Source organism: Canis lupus, chromosome 7 (assembly GCF_011100685.1).
Source record: "Canis lupus familiaris isolate Mischka breed German Shepherd chromosome 7, alternate assembly UU_Cfam_GSD_1.0, whole genome shotgun sequence".
NCBI lineage: Eukaryota > Metazoa > Chordata > Mammalia > Carnivora > Canidae > Canis > Canis lupus.
This window is the reverse complement of record NC_049228.1, coordinates 52,930,750-52,946,858: the sequence shown is the minus strand read 5'-3', so window position 1 is coordinate 52,946,858 and position 16,109 is coordinate 52,930,750. Positions and strand designations below refer to the sequence as shown.

Sequence of the window (16,109 nt, the reverse complement as noted above, 5' to 3'; positions counted from 1 at the left end):
GTGTGCTCCTTGTTCTTCCTCACCTCTCTAATTCCTACCTGCCTGATAGAGTTGATCTGGGCCTCCTCCTCAGAAAGCTCTGTTGGGCTTCCTCACCCTACAGAATGCTCCCTTCATTTGAATCCTTCAGCACCTCAGGCAGAGAACATTCACTCTTGATGACACTCTGTTCTGCTTTATTATCTCATTATGCTGTCAATGTATGTTGTATTTGTGGCTGATGCTGACCACCCAGGGGATAGGTCCATGTCCCAATCTCCTTCTGGGCGCCCCCCCCCCTTTCATCTAGCACAGGCTGGGCGCCTATTAGTACTTATAGGGACTCTGTAACCTAATCATCTGCCCTCCAGGAAGGAGGACAGCACTCTTCACATCTCTATCACTTTGCCCCTTGCCAGTCTACTCTCAGGCTTTAGCTCCAGCTTTTCTAATGTCAGTCACTCCTGAAACCCAGAGAGAGCAACTGTTTCAAGTCAACTGGGCACTCTTGCCACAAGGGAAATGCTAAGTTTGAGAGAAACAAAGTTAATCCAAGAACAGGCTTCCTGGATCTCCTGTGCCAGAATTTATGCGAGAAGCCCTCGGGTGCTAGCCAAGGTTCTGATACACTGTCCGAAGTGCTGACCTTGGTTTTGTATGGATCCAGGGACCCAATTGGTACACACCGGCCAGACTGCCAATGTATATGTCTTTGCTTCCTTCCTACAAGAATTTTTTCTTACTTAACTCAGTACGATTATCTTTTTTAGCATCTACCTCCTCACTTCCTATGGGTCGAATTCACTCTCAATCAATTTGCAGTTACTAGCCTCTCTACCTGGTTGTACAACTGTATCTATTCTCTTCTCTTTCCTGACAGAGCTCCAGGAATGGGCTTCTTTCTCACCCTCAGATGGGCACCTCTCCAAGAATGAAAATTTCATCTCATTTTCCCAACCAGGGGCTCCCTGAAGGAGGGTAGGAGGCTAGCTCTCTCTAATCACATTTTGGGGTTCTCCCAAGGAACAGGCAAGAGGGCAGGAGCCATATGTTCCCTGTTATAACACCAAAGGCAGAGACAGAATGGATGAGGAATGTTGTGGCACGGGGAAGGAAGGGCTACCAGATATGCTTACCTGGGTAGGGGTGGATGCCATTAGCAAACACAGCTTCCGCAGCAGGTTGCCCGTTAGCCTGTGGGGGGAGGCCAGTGAAGCCGTTCACCCCAATGGGGGACGGGATGCTAGGCACAGCTGGTGCAGTGATGCCCGGAGGGGTGCTGCCACCTGGTTCCAGAGGTGAAGAGGGGTGGAGAAGGGCAAGCAGAACAAAAGTGAGGAAGGCCAACCCATGGAGCTCCACTTGTTGGCTCCAAGAGCCTGAGAATAGATCTAGACTTTACCTACCAATTCAATCCTATCTGTGAATCATGCCTTGGGTTATCTCCCTGCATGGTAACACCACTCATCCCAACTGTATCCATTCTTCAAGGCAGACTCCAACTCCAGCCTACCCCATAAAGACTTCCCTGACCAGTAACTGCAGCATGACTTTGGACCTGCAGCACATAAACTTCTCAATGTCCTTGACTTTGACCACACTTAATTTTCCTTTCATCTTTTTCAGTGGCTGTTGCTCACCCTGGCTAGGTCAGGATGGGCTGGTCCTCATTTAGCCACTAAGGAGCTTCTGAGTTGTTGGCTCTGCTCTCTTGTCTGAATCACCAAAGGGCTGATCTGCCTCCCCACCCAGGAGTTTTGCTACTCAGGTGGAGGAGATCTTAATTCTGATGTTGCCTTGCAAGTAAGGAGAGAGCCCTTTGCAGAGTCCACAGTTAGCCCTGTTCATACACAAAATAGACACTTCAGCCTCCTCCAATGGAAGCAAAGGTGATTCTCATTGTGGCAAGGGTAAAGTCAGGGACAGATGACGACACCGTGTGCCTTCCCTATGCCAGAGGTGGGTGGAGCCCCAAGTGTGGATGGCATGGTGATTGTATTGGAAAGGGCCTTCCTCTTCATGTAGGAAGCAGGGTCCCTCTACAGCTCCTGGATGTCAGGATAGCTGCTAGGCTGGTGTGGGTGCAGAGAGCCAAAGAAGCTTGATGAATGAGAGCTTGGGGTGTTGGGGCCAGCCCTTGGGACTAGAAAAGAGTTTCTTAATTTTGGCACCATCAACATTTGAGGCCAGATATCTCCTTATTGTTGGGAGCTGTCTTGTGCATTGTAGGATGTTTGGCAGCATCACTGGCTTCTACCTACAAGATTACAGGAGCAGCTCCCTGCCCCCACCAGTTGTGACGACCAAAGTGTCTCAGGACATTGGCAGATGTCCTGGGGGGCAGCGGGACAAAGTTGCCCGGGTTGAGAATCACTGAACTGAACAATAACTAAGATCCAATTAAGAACATGCTTTGTGGGGAGCCTGGGTGGCTCAGTCAGTGAAGACTTTGGCTTAGGTCACGATCTCAGGGTCCTGGAATGGAACCTCACATCAGGTGCCCTGCTCAGTGGGGAGCCTGCTTTTCCCTCTCTCTCTTTCTCTTCCCCCCCCCGTTCAGGCTCTCTCTTGCTTACTTTTTCTCAAAACAAAACAAAACAAACAAACAAAAAAACCCTCTTTAAATTTTTTTTTAATTCAAAAAATTTTTAAAAAGAATATGCTTTGTGAAAGGGGTTATTTCCAAGCTCCCTGTCCTTTAATAACTCCTGAGGTCCTCTCCTGCTTGTCGTGCAGATGTCTTAGGAAAAGCCAATGAGTCAAGGTTGGGTTAAAGAAAAATGAAAAAATGGGGCTCCTTCTGTGGTCAGGTCGGGAACCTAACAAGGTCACAGAATACGCAAGGCTCTTTACCCCTCAGACCTCAAAGGGAAGTGTTTTCATGTGAACTTCTTTCTAGAGATCTATAAAAGAGATGAAGATTACTTACTTCCTGACATGGCTCAGTGACTTAAATGAAATTGTCACCACCCTGAAATCATGTCATTGATAGCATGGGGCCCGCATCCCATCTTCCCTTAGGTCCCCAGGGATTGGAACATTCTTAAGACAAACTTCTGGAGGATGAGGCCTGCTTGGGCCCATACATGTGTGCTCAGGCCATAGGAAGGTCCACTGGTAGACAAAATTGGCTCATCAATAGGTCCCACCCTGAGCACAGCTGTTTTCCTGCCTGGCCAGACCCTGTGTGGGTACCTGCGCACTCACCTGAGGTTGGGGTCATGGGTGCGGCCGCCAGGCCATTCATATTGAGGGCCGCCATCTGCTGCATCTGGGCGGCGGCGAAGGCAGCCATGGGGTTCAGGTAGCCGCCCTGTGCGACTGACGCCATTAGTGCCGCTTGCTGCTGCATCAGCTGGGGCAGAGAAGTGGAAAAAATATCATGCGCTTCCAGGGGGGCAGCCCTCCCCACCAGGGGCTCAGTTCTTGGACACCAGCTTCCTGGGCCCTGGACTCCAGGGAGTTCAGCTATATCTCTCCACGCCCACCGCCTGAGAGCACCGTATTCATAAGTAATGACAGGGTCTAGGGACTCTAAAGTTGTAGAAAGAGGGGGGACTGGCTCCATGGGTGCTGGTCAGCCCTGTGAAAGGTCTGTCATCCATGGAGATGTGACACCCAAAGCTCAAGAGACATGTTAGATGAGCCTCTGTAGAACTAACTTGGCATGGATTTGTTTAAAATGGTCCTAACTTGGAGTCTTGGGTAGAAGCAGCAGGAGAATCATGAGTAGAACTCTAGGCACCCCAGTGTTCTCAAAAAAGGTGAGTGGGGATTGGGTAGGTTGTTGACATGGCCAAGCTTGGACACTGCTGAAGAACTGAAGTGAGCTTACCTCTTTGGAACGGAAACCCTGGCCTACCTCAGTGCTATGCATGTGGGGGGCAGCTCAGGGGAGATGTGGACACAGCCGGCTCCAATGTGGAAGAAAGAAGTGGGTGGTCAGCAGCAAATGGCGGGGTCTGGGGGGGCACTGCAGGGAGGTGTGGACATGGAGGGCCTTGGGGGCACCTCAAAGGACCTCTGCAAGGAATGCCCAGGGGCCTTAGGACCCCCTTCCATGAGTGAGAGCAAGAGCGGTGACGTACACTTGAGCCTCTCTTGCCACTTCCCAGTGGTGCTTCCTAGGGTTTGACTAGTGGAAGAGCACTTGCCTGGCTCAGAGGCCTTCTCTCTAGCTTAGAAAAGGACAGCACCCCGCCCCCCTCCTCCTGGCAGCCACCCTTGGCTTAACCCCCTCTGGCCTCTACTGCCTGGGTTCATTCCTCAGCACTCCTACCCCAGGGCAGCAGGATATTCTGGGCCAGGAGCAGGGCTCCCCTCAGCGCTGTTAGGTGTCCTTGCTCTGTGGGGCTCTGAGCTAAGTGAGCTGGAGAACAGCTGCGCTCCCCCCAAACCCGCCGGGCTGCGCCCCCACTTACTGCCTGTGCGTAGGCGCCGTAGGCCCCGAATGGGATGGCCATGGGGTTGAACATGCCCATCTGGCCAGCCATCTGCTGCATTCGCCGCATCGTGCGCTCCTTGTCGGTGTCGGCAAACTTGACCACCAGACTGGACGAGGCTCCCTGCAGCCGTTACCGTGCGTGAGGCCCCCTCGGCCCGCCGCCTCCCCTCCCAGCTGCCCCCGCCCCCAGCCCGGACGCACCCGACCCTCTCCAGGGGGCACGGGGGCGGGGGGAGGGACCGGCGGCCCGGGGTCTTAACCCCCCCGCCAGCGGGTTTTATCTGGGAGCAGCCCAGTTCCTTAGCATCTCTGGGCCTCGGCGTCCTCGTCTGAAAGATGCCGACAGCGACGGAGCCTTCCGGCCTGGGGGGCTGTGAGCCGCGGGCGGCGGGCGGCGGGCGGGGCCCTCGGGGCTCTCGGGCTCTCGGGGCTCTCGGGCTCTCGGGCTCTCGGTCCCTCCGCCCCCCCCCCGCCGGCGGGCCGCCCCACTCACCGGCATGGTCTGGCTGCCGTGCAGAGCGTTGATGGCGGCCTGCGCCTCGGCGTGGGAGGAGTACTTCACGAAGGCGCACCCTGGGGGGACGCGAGAGGCTGAGCGGCGCGGCGCGGGAGGGGCCGAGGGGACACGGGGACACACACACACAGAGACGCGAGAAACACACACCCCGGGAGACCTGGAGGGGCCCGAGAGCCCGAGGCACCCTTGGGCCTCCCGCCCGGCCTTCCCGCCGCCCTCGCCCCTTCCAGGCTCCTCCTCCGCCCGCAGGCGCGGGGCGCCCGGGACCCCGCGGGAGGCGAGGCGGCCGGCAGGGGGCGCCCGCGGCCCCGCCCCCCGCCCCGCCCCCCGCCCCGCCCCCGGCCCCCGGCCCCGCCCCGGCCCCGCCCCCCGGCCCCGCCCCGCCCCCACGCACCCTTGCTGTTGCCGTCGGGCCCGCGCAGGATCGTGCACTCCTCGATGTTGCCGAAGGCCTCGAACAGGCGGCGCACGTCGTCCTCGGACTGCTGCTTGTTGAGCATGCCCACGAAGAGTTTTCTATCTTCTGGAACAAAATTAGGAGATGCTTACCCGGGCCTCGGGGAGCCGGGCTGCAGGGCACCGCCGCAGAGGGAGGGGGAGGGGGAGGGAAGAGCTGGGCAGGGAGAGGGCTCGGAGCCGAGGGGCAGGGCTGGGGCGGGGCGCAGCTAGAGCCGGACCGGCCACAGGGGGACGGGAGGGGGAGCAAAGCTGGAGGAGGTGAGGAGGGAGGGTTGGGTCAAGGGAGCGGGATGACAGCGACTGTGCCCCCTCCCGCCCGAGGGCAGACAGCACGCAGAGGGAGCAAGGCCCTGGTCTGGCTGCTCACCCAGGGCACACAGATGGCACACGGGTGGCACACGAGTCACCCGGCACTCCCTTCCTCCATCCTCTTAGACACACGCTAACTTCTTGAGCCACCTTTACCCACAGATGCCAAAATTAACTCTCAACAGTCAAATCTGCCACAGGGCCTTTGCAGAGGCTGTTCCCTCTGCCCTAAGTGCCTCCCACATCACAAGGCTGAATTCTTCTCTTCTTGTAGGTCTCAGTTTAAATATTGCTTCTTCATCGAGATCCCTCCTTCCTGCTCTCTTCTACCCTCTGTCTCACCTCCTCATGGCCCAGATTTCAAAGGACATTTATGGCCTTGCCTGTGTAGCTGGCTTCTGTCTAGCTCCCTGCCCCCACCCCATCTCCTCTCCCCCGGGGAAGAGACCAGGCCTTGGCTGGAGCCTCGGAACCTGGCACATAGTAGGCCCTCAGGACAGGGGCATGGAGTGGATGAATGAATGCCCTGAGCCATTCCCACGGTCACACCTTCTTTCTGTCTCACATTGTTTTCACCTCCATCTGGTGTCCCTTTCGTGGTCTGGCCCTTCCTAGTTCATGCTGCAAAATTTAGCCCTGGCACTTTTGGGGGAGATCTGTTCCTGAAGGCTGGGTTCTCTCACCAGCATCCCTCTAACCTGTGTCGAGTCCCAAGTGGTTTGCTGACCTCTTGGTTGCGTGTTTAGGGTAACAGGGATCATCACATTGGACTATGTGGATCCGCGACAGCTTGTGACTGCCAGATTTCCCATCCCACAAGCTTAGGGCTGGGTGACCTTAACTCCTCCCACTAAGCTGGGGCTGTGCTCCCTCCCCTTGAATCTGGGTGGGGCTGCGACTGCTCTAACCAATAAAGAATGGCAGAAGCGATGCCTGCTGATTTCCAAGCTAGGTCATAAAAGGGATCCAGTCCTACTTGGCTGTCTTCCGTAGCTTTCTCTAAGGAAGCCAGGCACCCTGCTGTGAAGAACTTACAACTAGCTCACTGGGAGAGCCCCCGGCTGACAGCCCACATCACCCACCAGACATGGGATGAATGAGTCTGCAGATGATTCCAGACCCCAGCCTTTGAGTCTTCCAGCTGAGGCCCAGACATCCTGGAGCAGAGATAGGCCTTCCATGCTGTGCCCTGTCTGAATTCCTAACCCGCAGGATCTGTTAGTAACAAATGGTTGTTTTACACCACTCAGTTTGGGGCTAAATTGTTATGCAGCCACAGTAGCTGGAACAGAATCCCTGTGGTAGCAGCACTCAGCAGGTACTCACTAGATGTTTGTTGACTCTTGAACGACTGACAAACACAGGGACACATAAGCCAAGGCTGTGGAAATAAATGCACACCCCCAAATTGCAATGGCCTTGGATGTATGGTTCTTTGGAAGGTGAGAGCATTCTGGGACCGTGTCCCTCTGTACTCAAGGTGGCTGATACCTTCTGCCCCAGGGAGTCCCCCCTTGTCCACACTGCCAGGTGAGTTCACACAGTGCTGAGGGGCTGTCCGGAGGTCCAGAGCAAAGCAGAGGAAACCAACAGGCCCCTGCACTGCTTCACAAGCCACTCCAGAGTCCTCCTCTTCATGAAGCTCTGACCTCTGCCCTCCCACTGAACACTGGGACCGTCCTCAATGATGAGGCCACTCTGGCTACCAGCTCCTTCCAGAGGCCCTGTAGGGCATTTTTGCCAGTTCCTGTTACCAGTTCTAGACCAGGACACACCAGCCTAGCCCTTCACCACTAGTGGGCTTCAGCCAAAGCTCTAGGGCCTGGAAACCCAGCCCTGCCAAGTGCCCCTGCCGGGCTGCTTGACCTGGCTTCTTGGGTCATCCCAGGGCTACACAGACCCTGGCCCCATCTTCAGGGCTCAGGGATTCCAAACTCTGGACTGGGAAACCAAGAGCAAGTAAGGAAGAGAGAAGGTGTGTGTGTGTGGTGGGGGGGGGAGGGGAGCAGTAAAGCTGAGAATGGGTGGAGGGAGATGGGGTTAGGGGCAGAGGGAGAAAGAAATGGTAGAAATGGAGTGAAAAGAATCAGAAACAGACAAAGAGGGGTGCCCAGGTGGCTCAGTCAGTTAAGCCTCTGCCATCAGCTCAGGTCATGATCTTAGGGTCCTGGGATTGAGCCCAGCATCAGGCTTCTTCCTGCTCAGGGGGGAATCGGCTTGCTTCTCTGTCTACCTCAGCCCCTGCCCCCCACCTCATGCTTCTTCTCTCTCTCTCTCCTTCTCTCTCTCAAATAAATAAATTAAATCTTAAAAAAAAAAAAAAGAAAGAAAGAAAAGAAAAAGAGAGCAAAAAAGAGCGGAGAGAAAGGAGAGAGGGTCAGGGGCTTTTGTTTAACTCCCAGAAGCAGCAGCAGTATTTTGCAGGAAGTGGACGGAGCTTCTCAAACCTTCAGAGGAGACTTGAGATGTTGCAACTTTGAGGTCCTGGCGGGCCAAGGGCTTCCCTTCACCCCCCAGCACCTTTTAAAAACTCAGATTAAATGGGATTTCCAGAAAGACAATGAAGTGAAACCCCCTGCCTCCAGCTAATCCCTTGCCCTCCTGTTTAGAAATTTTGTCTCCTCCCTGGGAAGGAAAGAGGGAGGGAAGAGTAGGCCCCTCCTCCACCTGAGCCTGATTTAAATGCTGGGACTGCAGCCTGTGCCTTCTCCTCTCTCCTGAAGTCTGAATATATTCCTTTATTATCATTATGACAGCCTTCTGATTGCATTAAAATTCATCCACACGTGCCTTTCTATCCAGCCACTTTCCTTTTGCCTGTTTTTTTTCCCCCTAATTCTTTCTTCCTCTCCTCTGAAATCTTGCCTTCCTTAGAGTTCTAGGTTCTAGACAGCGCTCTTCCATCTGGAGGACTTTCCAAACGTGTAGGGGGCCAGGCTCCTCCTCTTCGTGACCACCCAGATGGCCCCAGGGAAACTGCAGCTAGTCTTGCCTTTCTGGAAGACTGCAAGAAACCAAAGAAAACTGCTGCATACTTAACTCCCCCAGGTGCCCTCGGGTGACCCCACCCCCACTCAAATGTTGGCTGTTTCCAGGATCCTCAAATGCACCCCACTTGCCCCCTCTTCATTCCTACTTGGCTCTGGTGTGATTCTAAAGATTTTCTTTCACACCAGAGGCTGGAAGGACTCTGAATCCAAGGGTGAATCTCCTTAGGGCCCAGGCCCACGGGCTTAACCCCAATCCCCTGCCCTGCAGCTATGTAACTGCTTCCCACCTGGGTCTTTGGGGTGTACAAAATGAGAATAATCAGTCCTGCCTCGTGTGGTAGATGCTAGGCTTCAAGAGATGCTACGGGGATGGGACCTGGTAAGCAAAAACAATACCGAAGGCCATTACTTGGGGGTCTCTATCCAGGAGGAAGAGGAAATGGAGCGCCTACCCTGATTTGTCCAGGAGGCCCACCCCAGCTGTGTGTCCTAGATGGCGAGAGGTCATCTCTGGGTGGGGGGGCAGACTCAGGCTGTGGCTGACCAGCTGAGATGGACAACCTCCCCTTGTCACCCCAGCCCCTGTGACCTCCTCCCCCCTCTGGCTACTTTCCTGAGGCACCGTTCTCAGATTTTCTCAGATGACCAATGGCACCATTTGGCTGGTATCTTGGATCTGATGCCCATCTAGTGAGAGTCTCAGAGGATGACTCAGTTTCCTCAGGCAGTTCCCACCCTGTCTTACATCTACACAGATCTCTAACTCCTGGGACCGGCTGAGTGGCCTATCTGAGGTGATGCAGGGTCTCTGGGTGATGGCGAGTCTATGGTGTTCTCACTCTCCCTTGTAAGCCCTGGGCCTTAAACCCATTGCCTCCCACAGTTGGGATATGGGGGTGTTGCTGCTCCTCTGAGGAGGTGAGGCCAGGAGAGACCACAGAGCCGGGGTAGAGATGGACTTCCCTCAGTGGGAAGTCATAGGGCTCAAGCATGTGAGCAGGTGGAGGCTAGCGACTGATACCCAGTACCTTCCCCTCAACAGAGCCTAGCTTAGGGTAGGGGGTTGTGAAATGTTCATATTCTGACTCCCAGGGCTGAGTCCAGTGCCAAACCGCCCCCACCCTCAAGTCTTCACATGGGCTCTTCCTGTCAAGGGACACAAGAAAGGGAGCATGCATGCTCCTCAGCCACTCGACTGTTTGCCGAACACTTGCTCTGTGCCAGACACTTCCAAGCACTGCTCCTGCCACAGTTACGAGGGAGGTGAATCTGCTCACTGGAGCTGACATCCATCCACTGATGGGGAGACAGGCCATCTGCAATAGACCGCTTCCAAACAAGACAAAGGCCAGCGTGGCTGCCACACAGGGGCCCCCAGAACTAGTGTGCTCTCCCCAGAGGGAACAAGGTCGCAGAGTGGCAGAGCTGGATGGGGCCCTGGATAACCCCTAGGTCCCACCTCTTTACAGATGAGCAAGTTGTTAATTAAACTTGTTTCCCAACCTGAAGAAGCCCTGGGTGCTGCCCCCCAGGAAAGGCAGTGGCATCTGGTAACCAGAATCTTAGGCTTTTTCCAATCCCTCCGAGAGAGAGAGAGAGAGAGAGAGAGAGAGAGAGAGAGACTGACTCTTGCACTCATTCACTCTGGACTCAGGGCAGGATGGGGCTCCAGCTGAAAGGATTTGCATTTTAAAAGGTGGGCCCAGAAAACCCAGAAGCCAGACACCAAGGCAGGTTAAGGGTAGGTCCCTACACAGGATATCTGAGGGTGGTGCCTCAGGCCCCCATACGTGCAGGGAGCACCTCGCAGGCTCTGCAGGGGGAGTGGGCCCCTGAGCGGGGCAGAGGTGGGTGGCAGCAGTGCCACTCGACTTGCCAAATGCCAGCGCCCTAGTGCTAATGCTCGAATTCCGGTCTAATTTCCAAAATTCGATTCGCTCATTACCATCGGCATTAAACAATATTTCCTGCTTAAGGAGAGACGGCACTGTGGGCGAGTGTTCAGATGGTTAATGCTTTTTATTGCCACAGTAGACTTTTACTGTTCTCTTCCCTCTGGCTGCTGAGGGAGGGTTTTGTTGGGGGACCAATCGGAGCTGGGGAGAACCCCAGGACCAGGGGCCAGGGTGGGGAATAAGTGGCTTTGAGGCCTGTGGCTGGTGGGGAGGGCAGAGGAGTTCCTGGGGGGCCTGGCTGCTCAGGCGATACAGGGCCAGGCCAGCAAGAGACACTTTCCTTTGGGTCCCTGGAGACTCAGAGACAGAAGTTTGGGGAGTGGGGGGGAAATGCCAGATGTGCACAGTCACTGAGCCAGCAGCGGTCTTCTCTCCTGCTCTGCAGGCTTCGGACCCAAAGATGGTTTGACAGGAGCAGAGCCGGGAGCCCAGGGCGCCCCGCGTGCCTCCCTCAGAGGCTAGCAGAACCTGGAGCCCCAGGGCCGGCCGCGCAGGCCCTCACACATCTCTCAGGCTGTTTCCTTGGGGGCACAGGGGACTTCCCAGGGTGCCTCTTGGATTCCAGAACCATCTGCTCTCCCTGGAGATGATCTTAGTGCTCCAGGGCCCACAGGCAGGAAGTCGGGGGGGGGGGGGGGGGGGGGGCGGGTGGAGGCTTACTCCTATTCCCTAGCTTAACCATGGATCTGGGAGGACCTTCGGTGGAAGGAACAAGAGGCATGTGGACCGACGGGACCGACGGGACCGACGGGGCAGCTGGGGGTGCGGGGGGCATCTTCCTGGCAGTGGCTGAGGCTGTGCCATACCAACCGTAGGGAAGTCCTGTACTGCCCTGGGCACCCCGTCCTCATCTGTAAGAGGGAGGGAATAGCTGTGCCCACCGCGCGAGGCCGGGAGAAGCTGAATGGGCTGAATACACAGGGTGCCAGCACAGAGCCTGGCACGGAGCGGATGCTCAGTAAATGCACTTCATTGTTCCAGTTACAGCCCTTACTGCTGCTCACCCATAGGGCTGCCAACTGGTGGGGTGAGGACGCCCATCCCCACCCTCACCCCCAGTGGTGTAGAGAGGACTCCTAGGTACTTTGAAATGTCTGAGGAGCCAGGCTTCCCTTTGCACCATGCTGACCCAATGGCAGTGTTTTGGGGACCACTGAGATGTACCCCAGCATCTTCCAGAAGGCCTACCTGAACTGATCCAAAATGAGGCATTTCTCCCAAAGTTACACAGACCCCCACAAAGTGCCATTTCTACCAGTCCTGCTGGTCCAGGCCCATCAAGTACCTCTAGTTCCTAAGGGACAAGCAGGCCTCAAACCAATCATCTGAATCTAAATCTGTGCCATTTTCAAGACTGATGATGATGACCTCCCCCAAGCCAAGTCCCAAGACCTCCCCTGCCTCTTATTTGTCAACCCTAGCAGAGCCCTCCTCCCTCCCCCAGGAAAGCAGCTCACAGCCACAAACCTGTGTTCCAAGTAGGGGTGGTCGACAGGGCAGGGGGCTCCTCTCATAATGGAATCCCCATGATTGTCTCTCCTCAAGCCAGTGGGGGCTGTTTACAGCATCCATCCACACCGGGGTTAAGGGTCTGGGTTTGGATCCCTCTGCAGCCATGTGATGGGGCCAGCCACCCCCCGGAGGACCAGTCCCTTCACTTAGGACTTGGGGTCACTGGCTAGGCCTGGGTAGGTTCTCAGTGTGAAGTGAACAGTGAGTAGAAAAGTCCTGCCCTCCTTGGCTGGCACAACATACACTGTGTCAGAGCCAGAGCCGGGGAGGGAGGCAGCTGGGCGGGAGCTGCCTCCCCCTCCAAGGATAAAAGCCTTCCTGCCTGGGAAGAAGGCTGAGGGAGACATCAAACCAGATCAAAGGCTGCTGGGGCTGGGGCGGGATGGGGCTCCCTCTCCACCGGGGATGCAAATGAGGACCCTCAGCCAGCTCTGGCCTCAGGGGGAGGCGGTGCCAGGCCTTGATCTACTAGCTCCCTCCTGACAAGCACCGTTTGATGTTGGGGGTGGGAGGAGGCAGGAGACCAGAGAACTGCCTCTAGTCCCCACACTCGCATTCCTTCAGCCAGCCCGCCTCCCAGAGCTTCAGGATCTGGCCCTAGCCTTGGGGGTCACTGCCTCGCTGCCTCCTGACACCCACCCAGACCCCTGCTATCTGCTGTCCACATGGCACCCGGAGGGGTCAGTCCAAATCCAAGGCAGAGATCATCTATTTCCGGTTCAAACCTCACACTGGCTTCTGTCTCACTGAGAACAAGCCCAATCTTCTAGAGATCTGTGAGGGACTACAGACACCCCACACCCTATTTCTCCCTGATGCCCCCTTCCCTCTGCTCCAGACACCTAGGCCTCCTTGGTATCTCAGGAACATGCCATGTGCATCTCTGGCCCAGGCGCGGGGAGGCACCTGTGCTTTCTGTTTCCTCCTCTTGTCTCAGAGATCACGTTCTAGACATCTTCAGAGCCCTCACCTCCTGCAGGCCTTCCATCAAGCATCACCTTCTCATTGAACTTTTCCTACCATGCTATTTCGAATCACAACCTTCACACTCCCTGCCCTCTTCCCTGTATTTTGTTCACAAAATGGCTGTCATCTTATTTTACACATTTCTTTATCTCCAGCTTCCTTTCCATAGAGGCAGGGATGCGCATCCATTTCATTCATTGCTGAACATCCAATGCCTGAAGCGCCTGGCATGTAGTAGATGCTCACTAAATATTTTGTTGACATGAATACATGAACCCCATTTGCTCAGTGAGCCACGGGATTGGAACCCAGACGGGGCTGGCATGGGGGTGGGTGCCCGGGACAAGGCACTGACCTCCAGGGATCCTCAGAAAGTAGGAAATGAGTGGCCCTGGAGATGGGCGCGGGCGCAGGGCCTGGAGTGGTGCACTGTATGGGCAGAGGGTGGACGGCGTCTCAGAGGCTTGAGCTAGGCCCTGAAGGATTCATGGGCAGGGTCTGCCGGTAGAAATCACGAGTGGCAGACATCCCAGGTGAGGGAGGGGCACGTGCAAAAGCAGGTGTGAAAGGGCATGTGGTCTAAGGGAGTAGCAATGACACATGTAAGTATGGACGCACACGCTCCTTCCTATTCTCCAACCCACCGCAGTCTGAACACCCCCCTCACGGCCCAAGGCCGTGGACCCTCCCCTCTGACCCCTGCACAGTTGGCTGGGGACTCGCCCTCTGGGTTAGGGTCCTCACCTGTGCCCCTTCTCACAGCCTACTATGAGCTCCCTGGGCTTCGCCTAGCTCCCCAGTTCATAGCACCAGCTATCCAGTCCCCATGTCACCCTCATCCCTGCATGACCAGAGCCCGTGGACCCAACTCCCATGTCACAGAACTTTGGCTGCCCCTGGGCAGCAGTGCTCAGACCAGCTCTCTCCCCGCACTGACCCTCGCACGCCAGGAGGTGGTTACAACTGCAGCAAGAGTAAAATATCATCACGGTTCTCATTTACGGAACAGTCGCTATAACCCAGGCAGTGAGAGAAGAACTTTACAGGAATAGTGGGTAGTTGGTTATGTCTACTGTGTAGGTGAAGAAACTGAGGCACAGAAGTGCCCTTCCCAGGAATACACACTCAGTCATCAGGGAAGCCAAGACCACACGGGTCTGAGCTGAGGTGAGCAATCCAGTCCCCTTCCTTCCAGTGGAGGGCAGGGTTACCTGGACATCTCACTCCTTCTCCTCTGTCTCCACCTTCCATCTCCAACTGGCAAAGACCTAGTAGCCCGTTGCTTCTCCAAGTCTGGGGCTTCAGGTTAAAGCCCAGAAGGGGCACCAGGCAGGGGACCATAGTCTGCTGCTTAGCAACAGGGAAGTGGGCTCCCCTTCATTCCTGACCATCCGGGAACCTCTCTTTATGCCTCCCAGGGCCTCCCCAGGCTTACTCACACCTCTGTCCAAACCCCAACCCTGGGTGACCAAGAAGTCAGCTCTTTCCTTCCCCTTCCTGAGGTCTGGGCTGCAAGGTCCTCTCTTCTCTCCACACAGGAAATGGGACCTGTTGCAGGATCCACTCTCAGGGCACTCCAAGGCCCTCCAGCCCCCTGGCGACTGCCCGGGGCACAGATGAGGCTCTGCGCCCTCAAGGGCTTGCAGCAGGTTTCAGGAAACAGGACTAGAATTTGGAGACTATTCTAGTGAATAGTCCCTGCACACTGGTCTCTTACACACTGGGAGGCAACGGGCATGCAGGGTGCCCTGAATTGGGCAAGAACTGAGCCCTGGAGCTTAAGTACAGGGGAGGGGTCTGGAAGCCACCACCGCACCCCTTTGCCTCCTCCCTCTCTGGCTCCCTGACCCTCAACCCACAGTGAGTCTGCACCCGGCCTCCCAGGGGGAGCCTGGGACATGAGGTGGCTCTACGTAGAAGTCACCTTTCTCTGGGACAGCGGTGCGCAGCCATCTCTCCAGGTAACTGATTATACATTTGATCTGCTACATTATCTTTACCAAGCGCACGGCGCACGACAGACGGCCTGGGGTTCTGTGGGGACTTCTAGGCAGCCGAACCTTGTTGTCTAATGGGGTTTCCACTGGCGTCTGGTGCACTCTGCAGCATTTCACCCATCACAGGATAATTTATAGTGTAATGGGGCCTTTTTCCCTTTATATCATAAAGGGAGCATAAATTATGGCCAGTTTGTCCTCGGCTCTCAAGGAGACAGACAAAGCAAGGCTTCATTCCAACAAAAAGAGGAGGCTTCTGCAGGGGACAGGTAGGGGTGGGATGGCTGGAGTAGGCTGGGGCACAAATGGAGGAGAAACCAAGGAATGCTCTTAAGAACCTCTCACGGACAGGGCAGAGAATCTAGTCAAGGTGGCCACAGGTACTGGGGAAGAAGTAAAAGACCTGCTTAGGGCCACTTGTCTCTACTCACTTTGGCTCAGGGCTTGTCAGGTGCGCGGTAGAGCTGCTGAGCTGTGGCTCTGGGGATGCACTCTGCTTGCAGACCATCCGGCCACAGACTGACCTCTAACCCCAGCCACAAACTCACCCTCATCCTCCCAGTGGGGGCCCAACACCCTACAGCCTTACAGAGAGAGAATGGTCATGGGTCCACACCCCACCCCCGACCTCCTGCACAGCCAGAGACAGAATGAAGTACCAAGGAGTGGGGCATTTGCCCCTGCCCCCCTGCAGCTCCTCTGACCCATGGCCCAGTTTTAACCTTGAAGGCAGGGCTTTGCTGCTTGTGGGACAAGAGAGGAGAATGGCATCCCAGCGTCCAACAGCCTGCTGCCCGTCTTCCTGGGGAGGGGCAAGCACCCCGGGGTCGACCTTGCTAGTCTAATACAGCAGCAGTCATCCTTGAACCCAGAGGCCATACCTACCAAGCCCACTCTCCACCCCAGACACTGTGACAAGGACTTCTGATGATCCTGGATGGGATCACCAGAGGCCTCCTGACCCACCCACCCTCCTCCAGC

General features: G+C 55.8%; 1 protein-coding gene across 50 annotated transcripts in view; it reads right to left on the bottom strand.

Annotated features, from left to right (window-relative positions):
- Positions 1-16,109, bottom strand: part of CELF4 (CUGBP Elav-like family member 4) — a 298,234-nt gene that overhangs the window by 25,275 nt on the left and 256,850 nt on the right. For 31 of the 50 annotated variants that reach the window (XM_038543416.1, XM_038543423.1, XM_038543430.1 and 28 more), the window contains exons 4-8: positions 5,335-5,463; positions 4,917-4,996; positions 4,401-4,544; positions 3,187-3,334; positions 1,116-1,265 (exon numbers count right to left, since the gene is read on the bottom strand). In XM_038543416.1, the coding sequence (XP_038399344.1) occupies positions 1,116-1,265; positions 3,187-3,334; positions 4,401-4,544; positions 4,917-4,996; positions 5,335-5,463 (651 nt within the window). The remainder of the gene's footprint in view (positions 1-1,115; positions 1,266-3,186; positions 3,335-4,400; positions 4,545-4,916; positions 4,997-5,334; positions 5,464-16,109) is intronic. The other 19 variants (XM_038543418.1, XM_038543440.1, XM_038543434.1 and 16 more) reach the window with 2 other exon arrangements.